This window comes from Rhinichthys klamathensis, unplaced genomic scaffold (assembly GCF_029890125.1).
Source record: "Rhinichthys klamathensis goyatoka isolate OS25496 unplaced genomic scaffold, OSU_Roscu_1.1 h1tg000631l_1, whole genome shotgun sequence".
NCBI classification, from domain to species: Eukaryota; Metazoa; Chordata; class Actinopteri; order Cypriniformes; family Leuciscidae; genus Rhinichthys; species Rhinichthys klamathensis.
Window position 1 is genome coordinate 51755 of NW_026607078.1, and position 23416 is coordinate 75170.

The following is a 23416-nucleotide window of genomic DNA, read 5'->3' on the forward strand; positions in this document are numbered from 1 at the left end:
CCTCGAACTATCGCTGTATTATTTTTTTAAATAGTGAAATACTGCTGTTTATAATTATGCTTTGTTTTTAAAAGTTTACCTTCTTGACGTCATCTTAGAAACGCTGCACTCATGCTTCTGAAAAAGCAGTGAGATACTTAGCATCTTTCAGATACTTCGCAAACAGCACAGATGCTGCGAACACAATAACACATTTTATGTAAACGTCCCCCAACTGTATTTTTTGTAGAGCTCCTTCCTGGGATGTGACTTTATTATTCCAGGAAAAAACGATGTGCCACTTACTGTAGCAGGAAGTTCCTGCTAGAGTTTCATACATCAGTATCGAATCTCCAGGCTCCAGCAGGCTCTTAATGTGGAGGTATTTTTGTGACATTGAGGCTGATGCGAACTGAATCTCTCTCTTTTGTTCTCTTTTTCTTTCTCTTTCACCCAGGAACCTGGAAAAAAATAATGCTTTATTTTGGCATGCTTCCATTTTTTTTTTCTATTGCTATACTTAGGGTTGTTGATTTAAACAAACCTGAACCTAAAGTATTAAACTTCAGCTCTTAACTTGTCCCGTGTCATTTGTGTTAGACACTAATAATGCCTCTAAGGGTGCATCTCGATGAGAGTAGACAAATAACTACTTTTCTAAACATTCAGACAAATTACCAAAATAATCCAATTGACATCCCAATAGGCATTGAACTCCTGACCCATATTTAGAGATGAGAATATCATTGGGATATAGGGCTCTTTTGACTTGAGCTAGCTTGCAACCACCAAGCAACACCATAGAAACCACACACAAGACCCCAGCAACGGCAAAGAAAAATAACTTAAGTCAAGATAACTTAGCAATGCTCTGGCAGTCACCAACACCTTAGTATTGTGGCAGGTTTTGCATAGCCAAGCACGACTCCAATTTTCTTCAAGTTATTTATTGCCTCTTTTTAAAAAAATGTGCCTTATTAAAATACATCCGCTAAGTGATTGAATCTCTAGAAATGTCAGAGAGTAGATAGGGTCCTTCCATTTACAGATGGTTTGTTTGTAGTAGAGGCTATATCTGTTTTGAATGAATACCATTTATAAGATTTATAAAATGCAATATGTGTGGGTCTGTGTTGACATAAGCTGGGCTGTTTTTGAGCTAGAGGTGACATGACTTGTCATGTGTGTATATGTGCATGTTCCGTGTTTCTGTATGTCACACAGAAGGTGTCTCGTTCTCACCTGCGGCCATCATTATTACATCCTTCCCCATGGCGGTCTCTCACAGGCTGTCAGGCCGCAGTTAGCTGCAGATCCCTGATCCTTTTTTTCAGCTTATCTTCTTGTCTTATTTATGCTGTTCCTTTATTTCTGTTTTCATTTTTATCCTCAACACCTTTGAGATTCACACTTAGTAGTTCTAGAATCACTCATATGACCTACCTGCAGGCTCTTTGGTCTCTCTGATATTACTGTTTTAATGACATGGTGTGTTTGGTGTGTTTTCTCCTAGGGCTTCAGTAAGGCTGGCACTTTCGCCACTGCCAGACGGTGACGTGAGTTTGGGGGCCTCGGGCTGACGTCTTGGCGCTTTGATGAGGTAACGGCGGACCCCGGAAACCCAGCCCCTGCGTCGTGCCCCCCCTTTCCTTTCCCCTCCTCACTTCCCCTTTCCAACCAGTCAAGCCATGGGCCAGAAGATCTCAGGGAGCATCAAATCCGTAGATGCGCGTGGGGAGCCGTCCTTCAGGCCCCTGAGGAGGGAACTGAGAGGGCCGGATTTCTTCAAGCCAGCCCGACTGGACCTACTCCTGGACATGCCCCCCGCTCCAAATGAGCAGCAGCTCCGACATGCCTGGAACTCGGATGACCGCTCCCTTAACATTTTCATTAAGGACGACGACAAACTCACCTTCCATCGGCACCCTGTTGCTCAAAGTACCGATGGCATACGTGGACGAGTAGGATACACGCGAGGACTCCATGTTTGGAGGATCCATTGGCCTGCTAGGCAACGAGGCACACACGCAGTGGTGGGTGTGGCCACGGCAGACGCCCCGTTGCACTCAGTGGGCTACACATCATTAGTTGGCAGTGATGGTGAGTCCTGGGGCTGGGACCTGGGACGTAACAAGCTCTACCACAACAGTAAGAACCGTCCGGCTTCTTCTGCACCAACATACCCAAGTTTCCTGGAGCCAGAGGAGGCCTTTGTACTGCCGGATGCCTTGATGGTGGTGCTGGACATGGATGAGGGCACACTGAGCTTCATGGTTGATGGACAGTATCTCGGAGTGGCCTTCAGAGGCCTTAAGGGCAAAAAGCTGTACCCCATTGTCAGTGCAGTGTGGGGCCACTGTGAGATCACCATGCGCTACATCAATGGCCTAGATCGTAAGTATACACTTTCTTCAGAGTTGTGTTATTCCTGAATAATTGTTTGATACTTAAAGTCTTACTTGACATGAAGGTTTCAGCTTGGAGATCTGGTAAACCTGCTTGAATTGGGTTGGTGTGGTGTAGTGGTTAAGGCTCAGGAACTGTAAGATTGTTTGTTCAATTCCATCACCATTTTACCCCTAAGCAAGGCATTAGACACAAATTGCTCCAGAGGGATACGCTTATGGTGTTGTTCTACCTATTATTTGCATTACATTTACCCTGCTGAAAAAAAAAAAAAAACTTAAACCAGTCTAAGCTGGTTTGTTGGTCACCCAGCCTGGCCAAACTGGTCTTCAGCTAGTCTAGCCAAGGGGTGTCCAATCCTGCTCCTGGAGGGCCAGTGTCCTGCAGATTTCTAGCTCCAACTTGGCCAATGCTTTTTCCTGGAAGTTTTTATTAATCCTGAAGACCTCATTTATCTTGTTCAAGTATGTTTAATAAAGATTGGAGCTAAATTCAGTATAGTTGCCTTCCAGGAGCAGCTTTGGACACCCATGGTCTAGCCGGTCTCCCAGCCTGGCCAACTAACCAGCTTGACCAGGCTAGAAGAACAGCAACCCAGCTCAGACTGGTTTATTTATTTATTTATTTATTTTTTGAGGAGAGTACCCAGCTGGCTTTTTTCCAAACAAACTTAATGTCCATTCAAGCTACACTTTTTATCACTGTATTTGTATCCCCTGGCTATTGAAACCCTTACCTTGCTAGTGCCATCCTTTACTAGTTCAGCTGCAGCAACACTGTGTTCTGTGTCAGAACTGCATGAATAGTATCCACAGACTATTAGTATTTGAACATACAGTGTCTTGTCTCCTGTCCTGTTAGTTCAAGACCACAGTGTAAAGAGATGGAGTCTGGCTCTTCTCTCATGATATCCCTCAGGGTGCTTGGGCATTGTTGCAGGCATATATTCATTATTAATGTAAGAAACACGCAATGGCAGTGGAGGCAGGATGGTTGACAAATGTAAAGTTATCTTAGCTGTATGCTACACCTGGCCTAGCATTACAACTAATGAGGGGCTCCCATTTTGATATTCACTTAAAATGTGTTTATTTGATACATATATGAGTGCATACTGTGTGTTAGCATGTGTGTGTTGTGCAAGTAATTATATTTTAGTTTCAAGTGCTCAGAACTGTCACGCTATTCACAAGGTTAAACACTGAGCCTCTGTGTTTGTAAAGGCTTGAAACTCTCCTTCAACGATCATCAGCATGTGTTTTGGAAACACTTTTTTTCTAATCCACTCCTGCCAGGCAGACATGCCAGGTAGACAGTGTGTGTGTGTGTGTGTGTGTGTGTGTGTGTGTGTGTGTGAGAGAGAGAGTTTTGTGTGAAACGGCATTTTAAAGCCAGAGGCATGTTTTTGTAACCCTCTGAGCTTTATTTGATAGCACAATCTCAAGGTGCCCAAACCCCATACTCCCCCCATCCCCCATCCTCACATCCTAGAATAAAGATTCAGAGAGTCTGTTAGATTTAGCTGTTTCTCCATGAAAGAAACTCCATGTTCAAACTTCCATACCTGTAGAGGATTGTTCCATTTTTAACTTAAGGGGATAGTTCACGAAACTTCTGTCATCATTTACTCACCCTCATGTTGTTCAAAACCTGTATGACACAAAAGAAGATATTTGAAGAACATTTTCATCCAAATGAAATTAGACCCCATTGACGACTGTATGTACAAAACACTGAGACATTTTTTACAAATATCTTCTTTTGTGTTTCACAGAAGAAAGTAAGTCATGTAAGATTGGAATGACATGAACGTGGGTAAATGTGGACAGAATGTTTATGTTTGCATAAACTAAATAAAATAAAGCATAAGGCACATCAACTTTGTTTTACCATGGTATTGAGTACCATGACCAGCTTGTTTCATTATAGTAGCAACAGCTGTATGGTAAAAGGCACCGATGTTAATAAATAATTAAAATTATTTATGATAATAATAATTACATGCACAAATAACAATTTGCAGTTATTTTTTGGGAACACTTTTTAATCACTTAACAGACTCTTTGTCTGTTGACACTCCATTGTTTGAATTGCCTATGTAAGAGGAATAAAAGCATGATATCCCTTTATAAAACCTATCATTGTACTTGATAAAGTAATATTTATTAAGCAACCCCATAAGCAGAATCCTATCAGTGTAATTTCAGCCCTGTTATATGGATTAGTCTGCTTTAGCCTCTGTGTCTCTCAGCATACAGTAGTCTTCTCCTCCCTGGCGTGTTTCCGTATCAGGGGACAGAGAGCAGTGTGGGACGCTCTCAAAGCCCCCTCTCTGAAGTTGAAAGAGCCCTCTTTCTCCCTTTCAGATGGAAAGAGCAACTCAGTAAGTGGCCCTAAGTCCGTTTGACATCTTTTCAAAGCTTGTATTATGCATGTCTTTATTTGCTGGTAAATTGTATGAAATGAGCGAAGCAACATTTAATGCTTGAAAGAGAGAGAGAGAATTCTAATCTGAAGAGGTGTTTGGCAAAGCCAACTTTGGACCGGATTGCAGGGCTGCTCTTGAAAGCTCATGCTTTCCAAAGTAATGTTAAGATTTGCGCCTAGGATTGTGAGTTTATGTACACGTTTTAGGTGTATCGCACGTTCTAAGTCACGTGCAGGGGGCTAAGAATCTTTCCTTGGTATGCAAGAGATTGAGAGCGACAATTAGGTTGAGAGAGAGAGAGAGAGAGAGAGAGAGAGAGAGAGAGAGAGAGAGAGAGAGAGAGAGAGAGAGAGAGAGAGAGAGAGAGAGAGAGAGAGAGAGAGAGAGAGAGAGAGAGAGAGAGAGAGAGAGAGAGAGAGAGAGAGAGAATCATGGGTAATGAATGCAGTAAGGAAGATGAGGTCAGAAAAATGTAAGCTGTGACATTTTGAAGATTTGTGCAGCACAGTCTAAACCCCAGGCTTAATTTTAATATATATGCAAGCATGCTTCCAAAACTGAATTATTACACATCTCAGCGGACAATAGCAATAGTTTCATTACACACACTCAGAGCTGTCTGACTGAATCAGACTCCTCTGTGGTAAATAGGTCTATGAGATACGTATGAGTTTAAAGTGTTGGAGTGAGAGATGGAGATAAAATAAACGCAAGAGAAAGATATGTCCTCAATACCTAGTGAGCTGCCTATTTAGACATCGTTTTTTAAAATCATAAAAAGTGTTTCAAAATCTATTGAGCTGCCTAATTGGACAGCATATTTGAGCATTATAGGATCATAGTGTTTCATGACCGCACCCTTAGCATTTTGGGCACTATTGGCAATTAGGCATGGCATCTCAAAACCTACTCTCTTAGAAGAAAAGGTTCCTACCTTAAAGGGTTCGGTCAGGCGCTTCATATATAGAACATTTTAGGGTTTCCCATCATGGGATCATTTTATGGAATTTGTTTTAATTCATTTTAAATTTAACAGAATTGTATTAATTAAATGGATTTATCGTTAGGAAACAATGGAAATAACCAGTTAAACATGAACATACTATGCAAATCGTTTAAGACATTTCTCCATATACAGAACCTTAAAGGGTTCTTTAAAATTGCAAAGTCCAAATTGCACATGCTTGACATTAATTGCATTATATTAGTCACTTTAGAATATAAATTGCAGAATGTTTCAGATAATATTAAAAAAAGTGACATATTCCAGACAATACGGTACTTGGACCGCATTTTTGGAAATCATAGCCATGTTGTGTTAACTTATTGAGCTGCCTAATTAGACAACATATTTAAGCATTGCAGGAACTACACAAATCCAGCGTTTTTGGACATCATATTGTTCCCAAAACCTAGTAAACTGCCTACCTAGCATTTTTTGGGGCATAATTAGCTTCCTAATTATGTAAAAATAAGCATTTTGGGGCATTTACACGTTCACATTCTCCTATGGATTTCACTATTTTAACACAAAGTGGTACTCCAATAGAGAGAGTGACTTCTTACAAATACCTAGGTATTTGCATTGATGATAAATTGTCTTTTGGGGTCCATATTGAGAGCCTTTTAAAAGAACTCAGACCTAAGTTAGGTTTTTATTTTAGATTAAAGAGGTGCTTTCCTTATTCAGCAAGGAAAAGGTTGGTGCAGAGTTCATTCTTAAAGGGGTCATATAATGCCATTTTTGTACAAGCTAATATGATTCTTTAGGGTCTAAATTAAAAGTTTGTAATATACTTTAATTAAAAATTCTCATTAGTATTGTAAGAAAACACTTATTTTACCTGGTCAAAAACAGCTCTGTTTTCAGCACGCCGTTTCAGTGCATATGACTTTAAATGATAATGAGCTTTGCTCACCCCGCCTCTCTGTTCTGCGCATACACCGTTTGTAACACAATAACACAATAGCCATAACGCGTTGTTCAGTATAAACGTGGGATTATGCATTATATTGAGAACGTCATACATAAAAAAAACATGCCGTAATGTACCCTGAGTGTAAACCTTAGACGCATTCATTGTGAAGCATGCAGCTAGCGATTTACAAGGATTAATATAAATAGTAATATAAAGTTTAATAAAACGTTACACTCACTTCAGTTCTTTTGGAGGTTCAGCAGGAACACGAATATCTGCTACCGATCCTTTCTTCAGGAGCTGCTTCTCACCAAAACCAGCTTTACACTGATCCTCGTTTATAAAGCAGTCCACTGAGAAATGATTCGGCAAACATGAGAGCATTGACATTGCTCGTGGGGAATATTCCCTTCGAAAACAAACTCAGCCACTGCGTCTTCATCGGTTCGGATTTAGGAACATTAAAATGACTGTGTTCGTTATTGCACCCAAGAACAGAACACCACAATCGCTTAGACGCCATTCTGCTCATAGACAGTGCTCCAGCATATCAACAATGACCGCGCCGGTCCGCGCTGACTATGATTGACAGCTAGCGAGGGCGGGTCTGTGTTGAAACGCGGCTGTCGCGGCTGTCAATCAACAATCGTGGGAGGGGCGTCCGTTTTATTTACGTCGCAAAAACGAACGGCTCAATTTGAGGCAGGGGAAAACATATAAGGAGATTAAAACAAAACCACTGGATGGATTTTTATCATTATATGATGGTTGTGTACAGACACTGCCAACACACATTTCAGTACAATCAACTTGTAAAAGTGCATGTACCATTATATGACCCCTTTAACAGTTTTGGATTACGGTGATTTAATTTATATGCACTCTACCTCATTTTTATTAAAAAAACTAGATGTATTATATCACTCTGCCTTACGTTTCATTACAGATGCAACAGATAGGACTCACCATTGCACTCTGTATGAAACTGTACAATGGCCCTCCCTCTCTCTCAGAAGAAAATTTAATCTATTGATTTTTATTGGCAAAGCACTAATGGGTAAATTACCCATTTACATTTCAAATTTATTACTTACCAAAACAGTATTTACAGAACAAGGTAGTCAAAAAAATATTATTAATTATTCCATCAACAAAAACAGAATTTGTTAAAAAAGCTTTTTCATCATATGCACCAAATGTCTGGAATGAACTCCAAAACACCTTAAATTTAGAATCACTTCCATCTATTCATATTTTTAAAAACCTTTTAAAGTCAACTTTGACTGAACGGTGTAATTGTTTTTAACTAGGTACCCTTTAAATTATATGTTTGTATTTACTAAAGTTAAACTAAATGTCTTGTTTGTATATGTATAGTCTATAGAGATTTGTTGTGTAGAATGTAATTTTTTTTGTCCTGTCTTTTTTAATGTTTTTTTTTCTTTGCAACTTTTTGGCCGCCTATCTTGGCCAGGACTCCCTGGGAGAAGAGTTACTGTAACTCAATAGGATTATTCCTGGTTAAATAAAAGTTAAATAAAAAATAAAATCATGTGCATATTATTTTAAAACCTATTGAGCTGCTTAAGTAAAAAGTACTTTTTTTTGCCTAGAAATCTCTGTAGGCAGCTCTCTAGATTATGAGACACCATAGCCGCTTTTCCACCATCGGGCCAAACTGTTCTCATTGCTTAACCGTTCCATTCCATGCCGATCCGGCCCAGCTGCTACATATATGGTTTCATTTTCCACTGTGAGTCTGATAACAGAGCTCTTTGGAATGTAATACAAACAGATGATATGAGATGTAAATAGTGACTGTGTTATGGAGGATGATCTGATATTTCTTTTCATTTGATTATTAACTTTTACTTTTTAACATTAACTTCCCTCAAATAGGGCATTGGCCAGCTACAGAGAAACTGGCAGCCAGGCAACAGACAAGTGACCAATCCTGAGTGGCAATGTCACTACACGCATTGTACCATTCTAGCCAACTCTGCTGAGAACGGGTTGTAATCATGCCATGCCGAAGCAAGCTCCAGTGTAAATACAACTGGAACCATTCCTTAGCGTTCTTAGAACCGTTCGGCTCCACGGTGGAAAAGCGGCTCATGTCTGTGATGCCCAAAAACTGCATAGAGGGAAACTCACTAGCTTAGTGAGAATAGCCCATCTGTGTTTGAGAGGAACTCTGTGAGAATACCTGAGTATCTTCGAAGAAACTCTGAAAACATCGAATGTGTGAAAACAGGAACCCAGACAGTGTGAAAGTCTGGGAAATTAAGTTATTTGTGTAGGATTATGGGTGTGTGTACAAATGTGAGCAGGCGTGTGCAGGCTTTTGTGTGTGAGAGAGGGAGAAGACTGCAAGTATGTCTGTTCTGCTGCGTCCCGTGTGTGTGTGTGAGTGACAGCACCCCGAGAAGTTATCTGCACGGCAGTAGAATAGTGTTTATCACTTCCGCTATGATTCATCGCACTGCAAATAAAAAGCAGCAGGCAGGCCCTGATCAAGCCTCACCACCGCTCACTAGTGCACATGCTGGATGTGTCAGGATGGGCTCATTCTGTTTTGCTCTGTCCTTTTATTTTGAACCCACCCTGTGTGCATGCATACCTCAAAATAATACCAGCATACCAGCCTAATTATTCAGGGCTTTGTTTAAATCACTTAGTTTAGACCACCTAGACTATTCGCTTATCAAAATATTTATTTTGCACATTCTCAAAAGACACACATCCCAGCGCTTCCTCCACAGTGGCACGTGGACGCCTGGCATTCCACTCGAGCTTCTCCAGTTGTGACAGGACAGGGGCTAGACAGTGACACTGTTTGCGATATTACAATGCTATGTCTGCGTTCCTTGCAATTATGAGGTCAGCCACCCTGTCTGTCTGTTTCCAGCACATTTATGCAATCCGTAATGAGGAAGATGAACAGAGAACCTTTTGACTGCATGTAAACTTCCACTAATTGCCAGTGTCCAACAAAGAAATGAGCAGGAAATTGACATGTGCCGCCCTAATGTGAATGTGCTACACAGATGTAATTGAGAGATGGCGGAGACCCTCTATCTGTCTGTCCTTTCTCTCTCTTTCGCTCACTTTCTGACTGGCAGAAGGCTGCTGTCACTGTGCCCTGTATTGTCAGGGATTAAAACACCAATTAGATCTAGCTATATGATTCATCACACAATAGCGTCTGATCCATATTCCCACTCCAATAGCACAGTCTTTTAGTCTCAGCATCAGAGAGAGAGAGAGACAGAGAGGACGAGAAGAGGGCAGGTATACAGAGAATCTAGAACGAGTGCTACATAGATAATTACTGTGGGTCTGAGATCGAGATGAACAAGGAAAGAGACAAAGGCTGACTGTCATGTAAACACAATGCCTGAGACGTACACAGTCCTAACTGTCCCCTCGTATCTGCTTGCCCATGTATAAATGGGCAACAAAGTGAGTTCCAGCCACTCTTTTTTTTGTGTGTATGTGTGTGTAAATTAAGCTGATTTATTTTGACAAGTATTTGACATTTTTTTAATTCAGTTATACCTTTTGAGGTTTAAATATTGCAAAGTTGATTTTATTTCAATTAATTGTGCAGCTCTTATGTCTGTACGACACCGGTGTGTCTCACTGTCTGTGTAAGACGGGTTGGAGACAGGGTGGAGAGGGCTGCTATATGGGTCAGTAGGTTAGCGTTGCATGGTGTCGCTAGCCGGTGGCAAACTTGCCTAATAAATCGGCAGGGTCGTCTGCATCTTATCAGAGAGATTACTGTTCTCTCAGCCTCTCTTGAGTGTGTGTGTGTGTGTGTGGAGAGAGTGTGACTCAGTAGTGCTGTTTAGGCCACATCTGTTCCTTAAGACCTAAGCTATGTTTGCTAAGCTGTATTATATTCTTCCCTTTGATGTTGGAGTCTCTTAAGACATCACCTACACTAAACGTTTTTACAGAGGAAGGCTGTAATACCCTGCTAAAAAAAACAGCTTAATCCAGAATTTTCATGCTGGTCCAGACTGGTTTTGTCAGTGCTGGTCTAGCTGGTGGACTCGCATAGTCAAGATGTTCACCAGAAAATAATAATCATCAATATTTGCCCAAAAATCATTAATGAATACCTAGGCATGTTTGACGTGACGTGCCATATTTAACAGTCTATGACTCAGGACACAACATTATGTGTAATCTTGAATATTGTTTAGGATGGTTAGTATGAATATTGGGATGAAGCCCAGATAGACTGTTTATTTTCCTCTTCTGTCTCTATTCGGCAGATGACAGCAGCTGCCTCAGATTTTGTGTGTTAATCCAGAAGCTTGTGGGAAATTAGCATTTGGATAAGGGAGTTAAAGCAATGCTGTCATGCCTTTCAATTGGTCCATCAGCATCTGTCAGTCAGCAGGAGAGGTGGGGCCGCTTGCTGAGCTAACGGATGCAGTGTGGATCCTACATAATAAACGCCTGTAAAACGGATACAAAAATGCCCCAGATATTTATGATGTGGGGGCATCCTGTATACATTTTTCTTTTTATCTCTTATATAGGCTTATCTAGTTATGGGTTCAAGGCCTCTGTAGACACAGCATATCTGTCAGCTACAGTTTACTATACTATCTATTCCCTTAAAAGTAATATGGTGCCATAGTACTATCAGATACCATTGTATGATACACCATTGTACTGAATGGTTATTATGTTCACTATCTCATTCCGTACCCTGGAATTTACATGGTACTCCAGTGTACTTCAAGAAATACCAATAGGAATAACAGCCAGCATAATACTATAACTACATTTAATGTTTAAACAAAAATTATTTTATTTCTTTAAGTCATGAAAATGATGTGATAGCATTTGTTTCCTTTTATATTTAATATGACAAATGTTGATGTTGAATGGGGAATGGGGAAATGTTGAATGGGGAATTTCTTTCACTTAATTGATTTAAGTATTTTACATAAATGAACGACACACTGTGTGATTCGAAAAATATTCCCATATAGGAAAAAGAGGGAAAACGTTGTGTAACATAATTGACTGTCAGTATCATTTAGTTAGTATCAGTTATTTTTTTAGTTAGTTCCAAGACTTCAAGACTCTTAGAAGGTAAATGAATGTCAATATACTGTATGTTTGTTAGTTAGTAAATTAGTTAGTGACAAGTTTCTTAAAATGTAAACGAATTTCAGAATCTGTTGGTTAGTTATTCTAAGATTCTTACAATGTAAATGAATGTTATTATTTAGTTAGTTCCTGGACAATAATGTAAATGAATGTCAGTATTTGTTTGTTTAGTTAGTTAGTTAGTTAGTTAGTTAGTTAGTTAGTTCCAATAGGAAAATATTATGTCATTTATAAACATTGCTGTACACATCTATCCACAATTCCATCTGGTACTGGGAGTGGGTTAAGAGCACCTGGCATAACTAGGGAGGGAACAAACAGATGGATAAAGAGGTAGAGAGAGGACAGAGAAGTGGTCTTTTCTCTTTTCAGGACAAACAGCTTGGCTCCGTGTTAATTGAGAGCCGGTCATTAGAGGATTAGTTTGCTAGATCAAGTTTCAGCTAACGCCATAAGGCCGCAGCCTCACCCACAGCTGTTACATTCATCCTTACAGTACAACAATCACACACACACACACACACACACAGTGAAGTCAAGGGGAGGTTAAGCACATGCACAGAATGCCTCCGTAATGCAATGAGAGAAGACGTTTGGAAACTGTTGAGTGTTTTTTTTTTCCACAGTCCAAGCTGGCAAGCTGCCCAACGTAGGTACTTTTCCTGCCCTGGAAATATTCGGGTATGACAGATATGAAAATGTGTTATTAAAGCATATCATTACTCAGCCATCCCTTCATGTTAGGGCACCCAAGGTTGGCTCAGTACCTCAGACTCGTAATATGTCGAAATGAGACTTACCTTCACGATTGCTGACCGTGCAGTTTGTGGGACTTTGTGCCTGTGTGCACACACAAAAACTCCACCATTGGCTTACTAAGCTTCTTGGGTAATCTCCTTGAAGGCTTATTTTGTTGAAAAACAAAGGGTAGACGGAAGCTGTTTGTTTAGCGTATAGTTGCTGGGTCTTTTATCAAACTGAATAGTTTGACGGCTCCACTGTTACGTCAAACGTTAATCATGCACACTTCTGGATCAAACCCAAAAAATGACTGAGTAACTACTTATTACACCTACAAAAGGTCACAATAACCTTATCAATCACATGCTATTGTTTATATAGACAGTTACAGTTTTATAAACTCTGGCTTTTGATATTGTGACCGACCGCTAACCTCAGCATAGACGTTGTAACCAGGTAATGCCGCAATCAGCGCCGCCCTCTTGTGGAACGGATCCATGTTTGACTCTTTGATTCTTGCTTTTGTTCCCAATCCCCCCCCCCCCTTTTTCAGCACGTTTTGTCCTTTCTGCACCGCTCTGTGATATTTGCACACCTAATTGCCTGAAGGAGTTTCCGTGGAAACAGACATCATTCAGTCGCTGACAGAGACAAAGAGAGTGAAGGGAGTGAGGGAAGACAAAATAAAGAGAGACAGTATGTTCAGTGATTGAGCTGTGGAGGCAGTGGGCTCTGTTAATAAGCCCGCCTACTAGTTCCTGACTGACTCCAGCTCATCAGATTTGGCTGTTTCTCATCCAACAGCAAATCTAACCACACAAATGAGAGAACGGGGTGACCACAGACAAGTAGACGTTTGGATTATGTTAAGCATTATTATTCACAGAGCTTAAAATTCAGGTCTTGACTTACATTGTGTTCACTGTGTGTTCCCATATGTGTTTGTGGCAACCTTTAAGAGCATGTTGTGTTTCAAGACCCTGATTTTACACTGGACGTCGAGTGGTGGTGACTTGGCATAAAAGCAAACATTGTGGATTTTTTTCCCCAGGTTTTTGAGGATAAGGGCATGTGTGTGCATATATATGGCTATCCTCACCAATGCGCCAATGCAAACCCTTTTTTGGCATTTAAAAAACCTACTGTCAGGATTTACTGAAGACATGCAGTGAAAAATTGGTAACCTTATTGCACATGCATTTGTAGGAGTCTCCCTTTAGAACTCAAAATGGGAGGAGAGTATTTAAATGAATCATGCAAAGTGATTTACTAAGGTTTGCGCTAGTCAATTTACTGGTTTTTTTTGCGCCATTATTTACCGCCCCCCAAATAAACCAGACGCTAATTTTTGCTGCCCTTGGTAGATTGCGTTGGTCATTATGGAAATGATCTGGCTGCATATGTTGTCGTTAATTTGCACGTCGTCAGTAGATCACGCGCAGAACTTTCCACTCCATTTTTTTTTTACAATTTTTTTTTTACTTCTTTAAAACATGGATTTTAAAAATCCTTTAAACATGAAAAATTTACTCGAGAACCAAAATTGCATGACATTTGTGAGATATGTAAATATTTTTACTTGTTATGGATGTATATATTTATGTATGCATATTTATACAAGTGTGATTTGTCTTAAGATTGATGACTCAGGGCTGTATGCAACATTTTTTTCACAAATGGTTTCTAGAATTAGAGCTCACAGCCTCTCCCCCACCCACTCTTAGAATAGATGTTATTTTACATAAAAAAATTGCAATATCAGTTTTAACTTGGAAGTAATGTTTTAAAGTCCAATTTTATTCCACCAGGTCACTTTAACAGTGTGCATCTCTCTCTCTCTCTCTCTCTCTCTCTCTCTCTCTCTCTCTCTCTCTCTCTCTCTCTCTCTCTCACTGCCTTTATTTTTGCTCTGATCTATCGATTCTCTCTCTGCCTCCTCAGTCCTCTTGTGCTATATGATCTAAAATCCATGGGAGCTTTTTCTGTACAGCCATCATGCACTCCTTTGTATATCATGCACACTTTCTGTCTGGACCACTATCGTCAAAGATGATTGACAATTAGCATACAGTTTGGATTGGCGGTATGGTTCTGTTCTGGGCGAGAACTCCCTGCGCATCCATGCAGCCTAGCATGGATAAGAGCAGGGAGAGCAGCGATAACCCCCCTTAGGAGGTTACTGAAGGAGCATATATATATATATATATATATATATATATATATGGATGCAGTGATAGGTGTCGTATTCCTATAGGTAGACGTGGATCAGCTGAGAGTCAGCTGGTGCGAGCTTGACTAACGTGACCTGCCAGAACTGATGCTACGCTTGATTTCTGTTTGCTTTGCATGTACAAGCCATAGTGACTACAATTTATCTGTATTGTCAATTGCAAAGAAACCCTAATAGTCATTCCTGAACTGAACCTGTTGTTTAGCTGGACCACAGTGTGATAAATGCTGCCAACTGGAAAGTGCTCTTGAGCAGAGCTGGTGCCATGGTGGGGTATGGCAATGGTTCAAATGCTGAGAGATGGTTTATTCTAATGATGGCTTCATTATCTATCTATCTACCTTCACCTACTTATGCAATGTCTTTATTTATCTACAGAGCTCTTAGTAAAGTTTGACTGCCTTTCTGAAAAAGAGCAGCCTAAGCTGGTTTGCTGATCTTAGCTGATCTCTCACTCTTGCCAGACTGAACATTTGGGGTTGAGGCACCTTTCAGCTGATCAAGCTGGGAGACCTTGCAGCGAATTTGTAGCACCGTCACATGATCCTTCAGAAATCATTATATTGGACTGATTTAGAGCTCAAGAAACATTTCTTATTATTATCCATGTTGAAAACAGTCATGCTGTTTAACATTTTTGTGGAAACCACAAACATTTTTTTTTCATTCTCTGATGTATGAAAGGGTCAAAATGACAGCACTTATTTGAAATAAAAACCTTATATAAACGTATAAAAGACTGACACTTTTGATCAATTTAATGTATCCTTGCTGAATAAAAGTACTAATTTACATAATATACACTGGCCTAATAATAATACTAAATTGTATTTAATTTAAAATCTTTAAATTTTAAAAGGTTTTGTATGAGGTTTAGGGTTAGGGCATAGAAAATCACTTGCTTAGTATAAAACAATAAAAGTCAATGGGAAGTCCTCACTATGATAGAAAGAGAGTGTGTGTGTGTTCCCAAACAGTACAACATGCTTGCCAGCGGGAGCATTATATTTGCACACATAAATTAGCAACTATCAGCATATGTAAATGTGGGTGATTGGCTGAATCTGTGGCGGTGGGTTACGTGTCTGTCTTTGTGCGTTCGAGAGACAGGCGATGACTGTAGGCGATGTCTCTCTCATCATTCCACTCAGGCTTGTTTACCCAACCGCAACAAGATGATGTTTGACACCGTGTGATGCCGAGAGAGAATTTCGCTTTGAAAGCAGGGCCTCTAATGTTACGCTCGCTCTCCGGCTTTGATGTGTTAAATGAAATGCCTCATCCTGAGTAGCACATTAAAGGAACTCACCTCCTCAGATTAAGATGACGCGCAAATCACATATCAATTAAAGCGACTGCTCGGGGCTCAGCGCTGTGATGACATGGCCATCAGTCACTCATACATGAGGGGTGGGAAAACTTATGGATGTGATGATATGAAGAGGGGTAAACGTGAGAGATGTGAGCGCATACACGGAGAGAGTAATATAGACTAGATGAGAGACACGATGTGTTAAAATGAATCAATGAAATGAATGAATCACGATGTCCACGTCCTCACGACACGTGTTAGCAGTTGTGCTCATGAGGACACCGGATCTCTGTCTTTTATATCTTTCTTATCTGTATCCTTCTTTATACTGTCCTGTAGAATCCAAGCGAAAAGCCCAAAATATGAATAGATAAGTAAAAGGAAATGAAAGTGTTTTGTGCCACGATATAACAAGCAAATAATACAAAACACTTAGGAAGACACTTTGTTTAACATATTCACATTTATTCACAATCGTCTTAAAATGTCATTGGAAGAAATATGGAGTCAGGTAAGACAGGATTTATGCTCCTCAGTATTCTACGATTGCCCCTCATCGCATTATGTAAGATGTTGTAAAATATCGTCTTTGAGTTTGCCCTGCCTTACGAGTTTCCTTATTGATATTCTATAACCCTTAACTTAAAATCTTAAAAAAGTAAATATTTACAATAATATTTTTAATTTAACCACACTGACTCACATTAAGTTTTAAATAACAATGTTTAAGTGAAAATGTGGGTAGTTGACATGAAGTAATTTTGGTAAAATGATGATGATGTTGTTGATCATTAACTTTTTTGAACATTTCATATATACTCTCGTAACTCTACGATACACTATACAATAAGGTCTTGGTTTTTTAACATTAGTTAATGAATTAACTAAATTGAACTAAAAAAGGCAATATATTCTTACATAATTGATTAATCTTTGATCATATTTGTTAATAAAAATGTTCATGTTAGTTCACAGCACAATTTTTTATCTTAAAAAGTTTTTTAGTCAATGTTGAGATTCACATTAAGATTAATACAAGCTGTAAAAGTATTGTTAATTGTTAGTTCATGTTAACTAATGTAGTTAACTTATGTTAACATATGAAACCTTATTGTAAAGTGTTACCGATATATTAAATGAAATATTTGTACTTTTAATAATCCATTTGTCACACCACAGGACCACTTAAAATTAACTTCAAAAAAGGTCAAATGAAATCAAAAAAGCTGTTTAAAAATGGTGAAAAACTGGATGAAATGGTAACGTAAAATGAAATGAGAACAAAATGAAAAGAAATGGTAGCAGTTGTGCAGACATACATTTATATATATATATATATATATATTCATGAAGCACATAATAACAGTTAATTGCGAAACAATAGTAATGCCGTGTAACATTGTTTGGCAGAAGTTAGCCATGGTAAACTAATTTCAGTAGAGTATCGTTCACATGCAGACCACCTTGTCGACTGTGATTTGGAACTACATCCAGCCCTCGATAGTTTTCGATCCAGCCCCCTCTATCTTGCATCTCTAGTATCCTCTCTTTCATTTCCCTCTCCCTTCTGCTCCATTCCTCCTCCAGCCTGCAGTACATGTGTAGGGAGAAGTGCCATCCCCCGTTCTCCATCAGTATGTCTTCCGCACGGTCCAGCAGACCAGAGACCTGCTGTCTGTCCTGGGGGTTCCTGTTGTTAAGAACGTGGTACCTATACCTGCACCTCTCCAGCAGCCATTGGAGATCCTTTCCGGACGTCTGGATGTAGTCCTGCATGCTGCAGTCTCGCAGACGGTCGCCCAGCGTGAACACAACCATGGTGTGGCGCCACACGCCCTCTGTGAGGATCTCCATGCGTTTCTGTATGTCTGCTTTCTCGGAGTGGCTGAAGTTCAGTAAGGGAATGACAAGGAGTAGAACGTGGGGTCCGGGCTCACACAGCGATAAGGCGTTAAACAGCTCCAGTTTCTCCTGTTTAGGGACGAGCTTCTCGTTTGTGCCCCATCCACTGGCATCCACGACCATCAGGTGTCGGCCTTCAGATTCACTGTGTGCTACAGCGCTGGCCGCTCCACCCCATGTATCGAATGCATCCTTACCCAGGAGTGTGTTGCCCACTGAACTCCTTCCGGTCCGCTTCTGCCCCACGATTAGCAGCCTCAGAGGTGGGGCACCATGACTAGGGCCTGTTAGAAGACATTTGTTGGACGACAAATTAGATTTTAAAGAGGAAAAGACCATTTTTTGCAATGTTGAAAAGCAGACTCTTACAAAACAAGGGTAAAAAAAATTGTATTTTAGTGCATATTTACACAGGAAAGCAATTTTAAAAAAACATGACAGATTGACAAATCCTGTGTAAACTATTTTAACTTTATTTTCTGTTTTTAACTGCATTTTCAGTTTATACTGGTTTGCAACTACTAAATAAAAATATTTAGCTCAAATTAAGTAGTATTTGGGCCATTCGAGTTTTGCACAGCCAATCTATACGTACTGTAAATATATATATATATATATATATATATATATATATTAAATAAAATAGAAGAAAATATATATTTTGAAAAATTGTCCAGACCCAACAGTCTTACCTTTATTGTTCACATTCGCGTTGTCCATTAATCCTGTTTTCCAGTGTTTTTCAATACACGTGTAATGCAGTCCAAGCCCATCTGACTGACAGATAGTCGCAAACCATATGTGCAGGTTAGCACTGATCTGGTCACTTACAGTACATGAGAAGGGAGTGACCATAATTCTCCTCCCACTTCTGGTTTCATGATTACAAATAAGCTTTTTTTAGCTCCTCTCACCCTTGGCAGTAGAGTTTATTGTTTCCACTCTAAGCTATAAATGTAAAGAAGACATGATATAAACTAAAGAAATGTTTTACTTACCATTATTATTACAGTGTCATACAAAGCAGGAAAAACTGAGTGCTGTTTTTATCAAGTGACTGAAAGTGAAGTGGTTGTTTTGGTTATAAAGTCACATGGCTGATATCAAGGCCACAAGTAATGTGCCAAAACGTGACTGAAACAACTTCTCTCTCCAGTCATGAGAGATCATTTTTTGTTCTGCTGGTGTGTCATGATGAATAAGACTTTTTTTGTGCAAATTGCTGTGGCATTCAATTGATTGGGACAATTTATGTAAGAATGGATTTGTGAAGGATTTACACAGGAATTCATTCTGCTCATGTTTCTTTAACAAGGTCCGGTGTGTGAAATCTCACAGCTAGAATATTTTATCTTCACTTCCAGCACATTCAGTAAAAGTAATAATAAATGCAATATATTACATTTGGGTGTAAATGTTAAATGATGTGGAAAAACATGACAGGTTGCCATTGTACTCTGTCCTATAATAGAGCAGACTGTTGTTTTACTCGCTCTGTGTGGCTTTTATTCTTAATTATTAATAGATCGCTATGACAGTCACATACTTTTCCAAATGTAGGTGTGTAATAATAGTCTATTGATTGTTAATTAATGATATTATATGATACACAATTTTAGGTTAGTTTTTATGAATGTATAAAGGTAAGCGTATTGTAGCGTGTTGTAGCTGATCACCATTTTTTTTTTCTTTTTTTTACGTTTTTTCAATATTTTAATCACCTTCATTTTGCAGTTCCCAAAGTCCAGCACCCTGTGGTGTGACAACTGAATTTTTAAAAGTGCAATATTCCATGTCTCTAAATTAAAAAAATGTGGTTTAAGAGTTTTACTGTAGATCAAGTATTGCCAAGTAATACAATATTCATGAGAAATGTGAAATGTACCCCAAAAATCGAAATTTAAAATGTAATTGAAAAAGTAATTGACAAATCCATATAAATGTAAATACCTAATTTAAATGCAATACTTGGATCAAATACTTGCTGATTATAATCGCAATACGCAAGTATGTAAACACTTTAATCGCATCTATTTCACTCTGACCAAAGTGCGCATGTGCTTGCAACCTACACTGATGTCGTCATGCACATATTCGTAAAAATAGCGGTAAAGACGGCATCGCATTTTTGGGGTGGTGAAGAGAATGAGTTGATGTTAACAACGTTGCTCGAGTATGTTGATGGTCAAATACATAAAAAAATAAATAAATACATTTAGGGGAGTAACCGGAAAAATCCAATACGTCCAAAGAAATGTGTTTTGCATTTGACACAAGTAGATTAAACAGTGGCCAGTAAAACACTCTATGTGAGATCATTATTTGTGCTGTTCATTGGGGTATATGAATGATAAAATAACCACAGTTCTTCCAAATGATCAGAATAATGAGAATTGCATGTAAACGGGAGTGAATAGGTTTGCTCATGTCATACTGCTATTAAGTCCTTACTCTGATTATTGGAAACAATCACGTTATTTGGGCACATGACATGCAACCTCTTTTACATCTGTTTGTCTGCATGCAATTGTGCTTTACCGTTGAAGTCATTGGCATAAAGGAACTAGAAGTAACAGCTTGCAACCACATATTTGTGTGCAGTAACTATTACCAAGAACCGTACGTGTAATCATATGTTATAGTTGTGTTTTACAACCTTGTTGTGTTTTCAGAATTCATTTAACACATATTTCCGCTCTATGAGAATGTTTTCTCACTAGTAGCTGGTAAATGATTAGCTAACGGTCACCCTGTCTGGATGTAAGAAAACGTGTCTTTTTTTATTTTTAAAATGTGTTTTATGGTGTTTTGTTCGTCTACTCACTTCCCTGTTTCTTATAGTCACTTGCCTCACAGTACTTATTTAAATTTACCCTAAAGGAGGATCTGCACACCACGTGAAAGGCAAAGACTGAAGTGAACTTTAAACAGAGGCCTGGCGGAGGAGCGATGGCATCTGAGTTTGAATGACTCACATCTTTAGGAGGGAAAAATCTTTTTGGTTTGAGCTGAGGAGAGAACAGATGAAAAGAGGATATGAGAGGAATAAGGAAGGAATATCTGTGGGCTGTATGAGCCAAGACACATGGCATTTATTTCCCAGCTTGCAGTGTTCTCACTTTGCACTCTCTTTGGAGAGTTTTTTTCTACGGTATGATAAACTTTGAAGGAGTGCTGCTTTTTTGCAGTGCTGAAGTGTTGCTCTACCCTATACAGCTGCGTGTTTGAAAGTGAGACATTTAACCTTTAAGTATTTGAAAGTCTTCATTTCAGAGGGAAGAATTCATTTTGCACCCACCATTAACAGGGCATATTTTTTGATATGCATATGTTTTAGCACAGATGAATTATGCAAATTGCATAAAGGTACAAACACTCCACCAAAATTTCGAACTGAAAGCAATTTGCATGCAGCAGTTTACTTTGTAAATAAGACACTTAAATAAAATGCCAAAGTAGCCTAGTGCAATATAGTAAATTTGGCCCGGACTGTTTTGCCAGTTCCTCTCCTGAGCCTCCTCTTGTGTGCATCAGGAGGACTTGACTTGTTGATCTGTCCCCTTCATGTAATCTTGCCTACATCTGGCTATAAGTTTTCTATTTCTCAGTATGTCCCGACATATTTATTTATTCTTGGCTATATGCTGGTGCAGTGTCTTGAGTTTCACGTCTTTGTGTTATTACTACATGGGGACCCAAATATGAAGCAGCATATTATCCTCTTCAAAAACAATATGGCTCACACAGTCACATACTCCTTGTGTTCCAGAAACATACTCGCGTATAAACACACACTGTCCTGTTTTGCGTCAGATCTCTGTGTTTCAGCGCAGTTTCCTGGATACCTCCCCAGACTGTTAACATCTGGTTTTTAAATCCGGGAGGTGATCAGATCATGAGGGTCCACAGGATCCAAAATGTTCGCATTTGTAATGTAAACTCTAATGGGTTCTGATGCATCCCGGACAGCAGTAAAGAAAAGCACCACCGTGCCAAAACAAGCACTTTAGACTTTGCTTGCTCTCTATGGCTTTAACAATAAGTACACGTTTTGCACTGTATTTTTAACATGCAGTGACACACTGACTTAGTAAGTCATAGATGCAGTCACAGCATCTGATGACAAAGTGCATACCAGGTTTAAGCGGCTCAATTGACCACTAATAATCAAGTCAGACATAAATGTTAATACAACATGGCCTTTTTGAAGCGTCTCTTCCCTAATGGTACTCCCTCCTGCGGGCATCATCACTTTCTATAAATAGACTTGTATTCAATGTATGCATTTGTCATAAACTGTCATACCAGGTGCATTACTATGGCAAGGTCACAGATAGCAGCTGCATACAGAGCTCCACTAGTGTGGTTAGAAACAAGATTTAATGCGTAAGCCATTTGTCACTGTGAATGCCACTAAATGTCAAGGTGGTAAGCGCTTGACAGCTTGTATGGGTTTTGTACAGGTTTGCTGCTTCATTTATTGTGTCTAATACTGCACAGGCCTTCTCTGCCAGTACCGGCGGGCTTTTGCTGATTGCTGCGTTATTTGGTCTAATGCATCTGTGTACTTTATGCATTTCAGAACTTAGTGAGGTTAATAGGCAGCTGACTTTTAAGGGAACATCCTAAGCTTCATGGCACCTATTAAGTGGGTGATTTGGAGTGCTTTGTATAGGGAGCAACTTTATGCCAGTGTTATTTTAGTATTATTTATATACTTATACTTATTTATATTTATAACTAGCTTTTATTTTTAGATTTTTAAGTTTGAGTCATTTTCTGATGTGCTTTTTTAATGTGCTTTTTTATTATTTCTATTTAGCTTTTTATTTATTTCACTTTTAATGGGTGTTTACACGACTTGGAAAACTATGCATTTTGGCCATTCATTTACACAGCAACGGCATTTTGGGGCCCTGTAAACGCAAACCTTTGAAAATGGGTTTCAAAGTTTTATTCGTCAAAAGAATTAATTACGTTAGCTTCCTTCTTAAAGGATATATACAGTGCTGTCTTATAATTTGGCTTAATCTAATATTCTTAATTATCTTAAAAGACAGCATAATTACGTTTTGGAGCAGAATATGAGTCATGAGTGTACACAATGTGATGTTATGGTTGTTTTCTGCTTTTTATGTTAAGCATAAAGCAATAAAACTTTGGTCTTCATTGTAGTTTTATATAGTTTTATTGATAAATAAGACTTCAGACTATGATGCTTACAAATGCAACGTAGGCAGTTCACTAGATTTTGAGACAGACCAATAGTCAAAATGCAGACTAACTGTTAGAGTTGTGCTCTAACACTAATTAGCTTAATTTGTCAAGTGCTCGCCAAAGTTTGCTTTCTAGTGAGGTCAAAACAT

At 39.1% G+C, this 23416-nt stretch overlaps 2 protein-coding genes across 2 annotated transcripts in view; one reads left to right on the forward strand and one right to left on the reverse strand.

The window, feature by feature from the left end:
* spsb4a (splA/ryanodine receptor domain and SOCS box containing 4a) overlaps positions 1-23416 on the forward strand; it is a 46007-nt gene that overhangs the window by 10202 nt on the left and 12389 nt on the right. The window contains exon 2 of the mRNA XM_056241142.1: positions 1493-2373. Within this exon, the coding sequence (XP_056097117.1) occupies positions 1668-2373 (706 nt within the window). The 5' untranslated portion in view covers positions 1493-1667. The remainder of the gene's footprint in view (positions 1-1492; positions 2374-23416) is intronic.
* Positions 17551-18856, reverse strand: zgc:136870 (uncharacterized protein LOC664693 homolog). Its single transcript, XM_056241143.1, has 2 exons — positions 18743-18856; positions 17551-18334 (listed from the first exon to the last, which is right to left on the reverse strand). The coding sequence occupies exons 1-2, from the start codon at positions 18768-18770 to the stop codon at positions 17562-17564; spliced, it is 801 nt and encodes a 266-aa protein (XP_056097118.1). The 5' UTR covers positions 18771-18856; the 3' UTR covers positions 17551-17561.

Coding starts and splice junctions, on each gene's coding strand:
- zgc:136870 (XM_056241143.1), bottom strand. CDS start 18,770: ATGGACAACGCGAATGTGAACAATAAAG. Junction 18,335..18,742: donor CGCGAATGTGAACAATAAAG/GTAAGACTGTTG, acceptor GTCTTCTAACAG/GCCCTAGTCATGGTGCCCCA.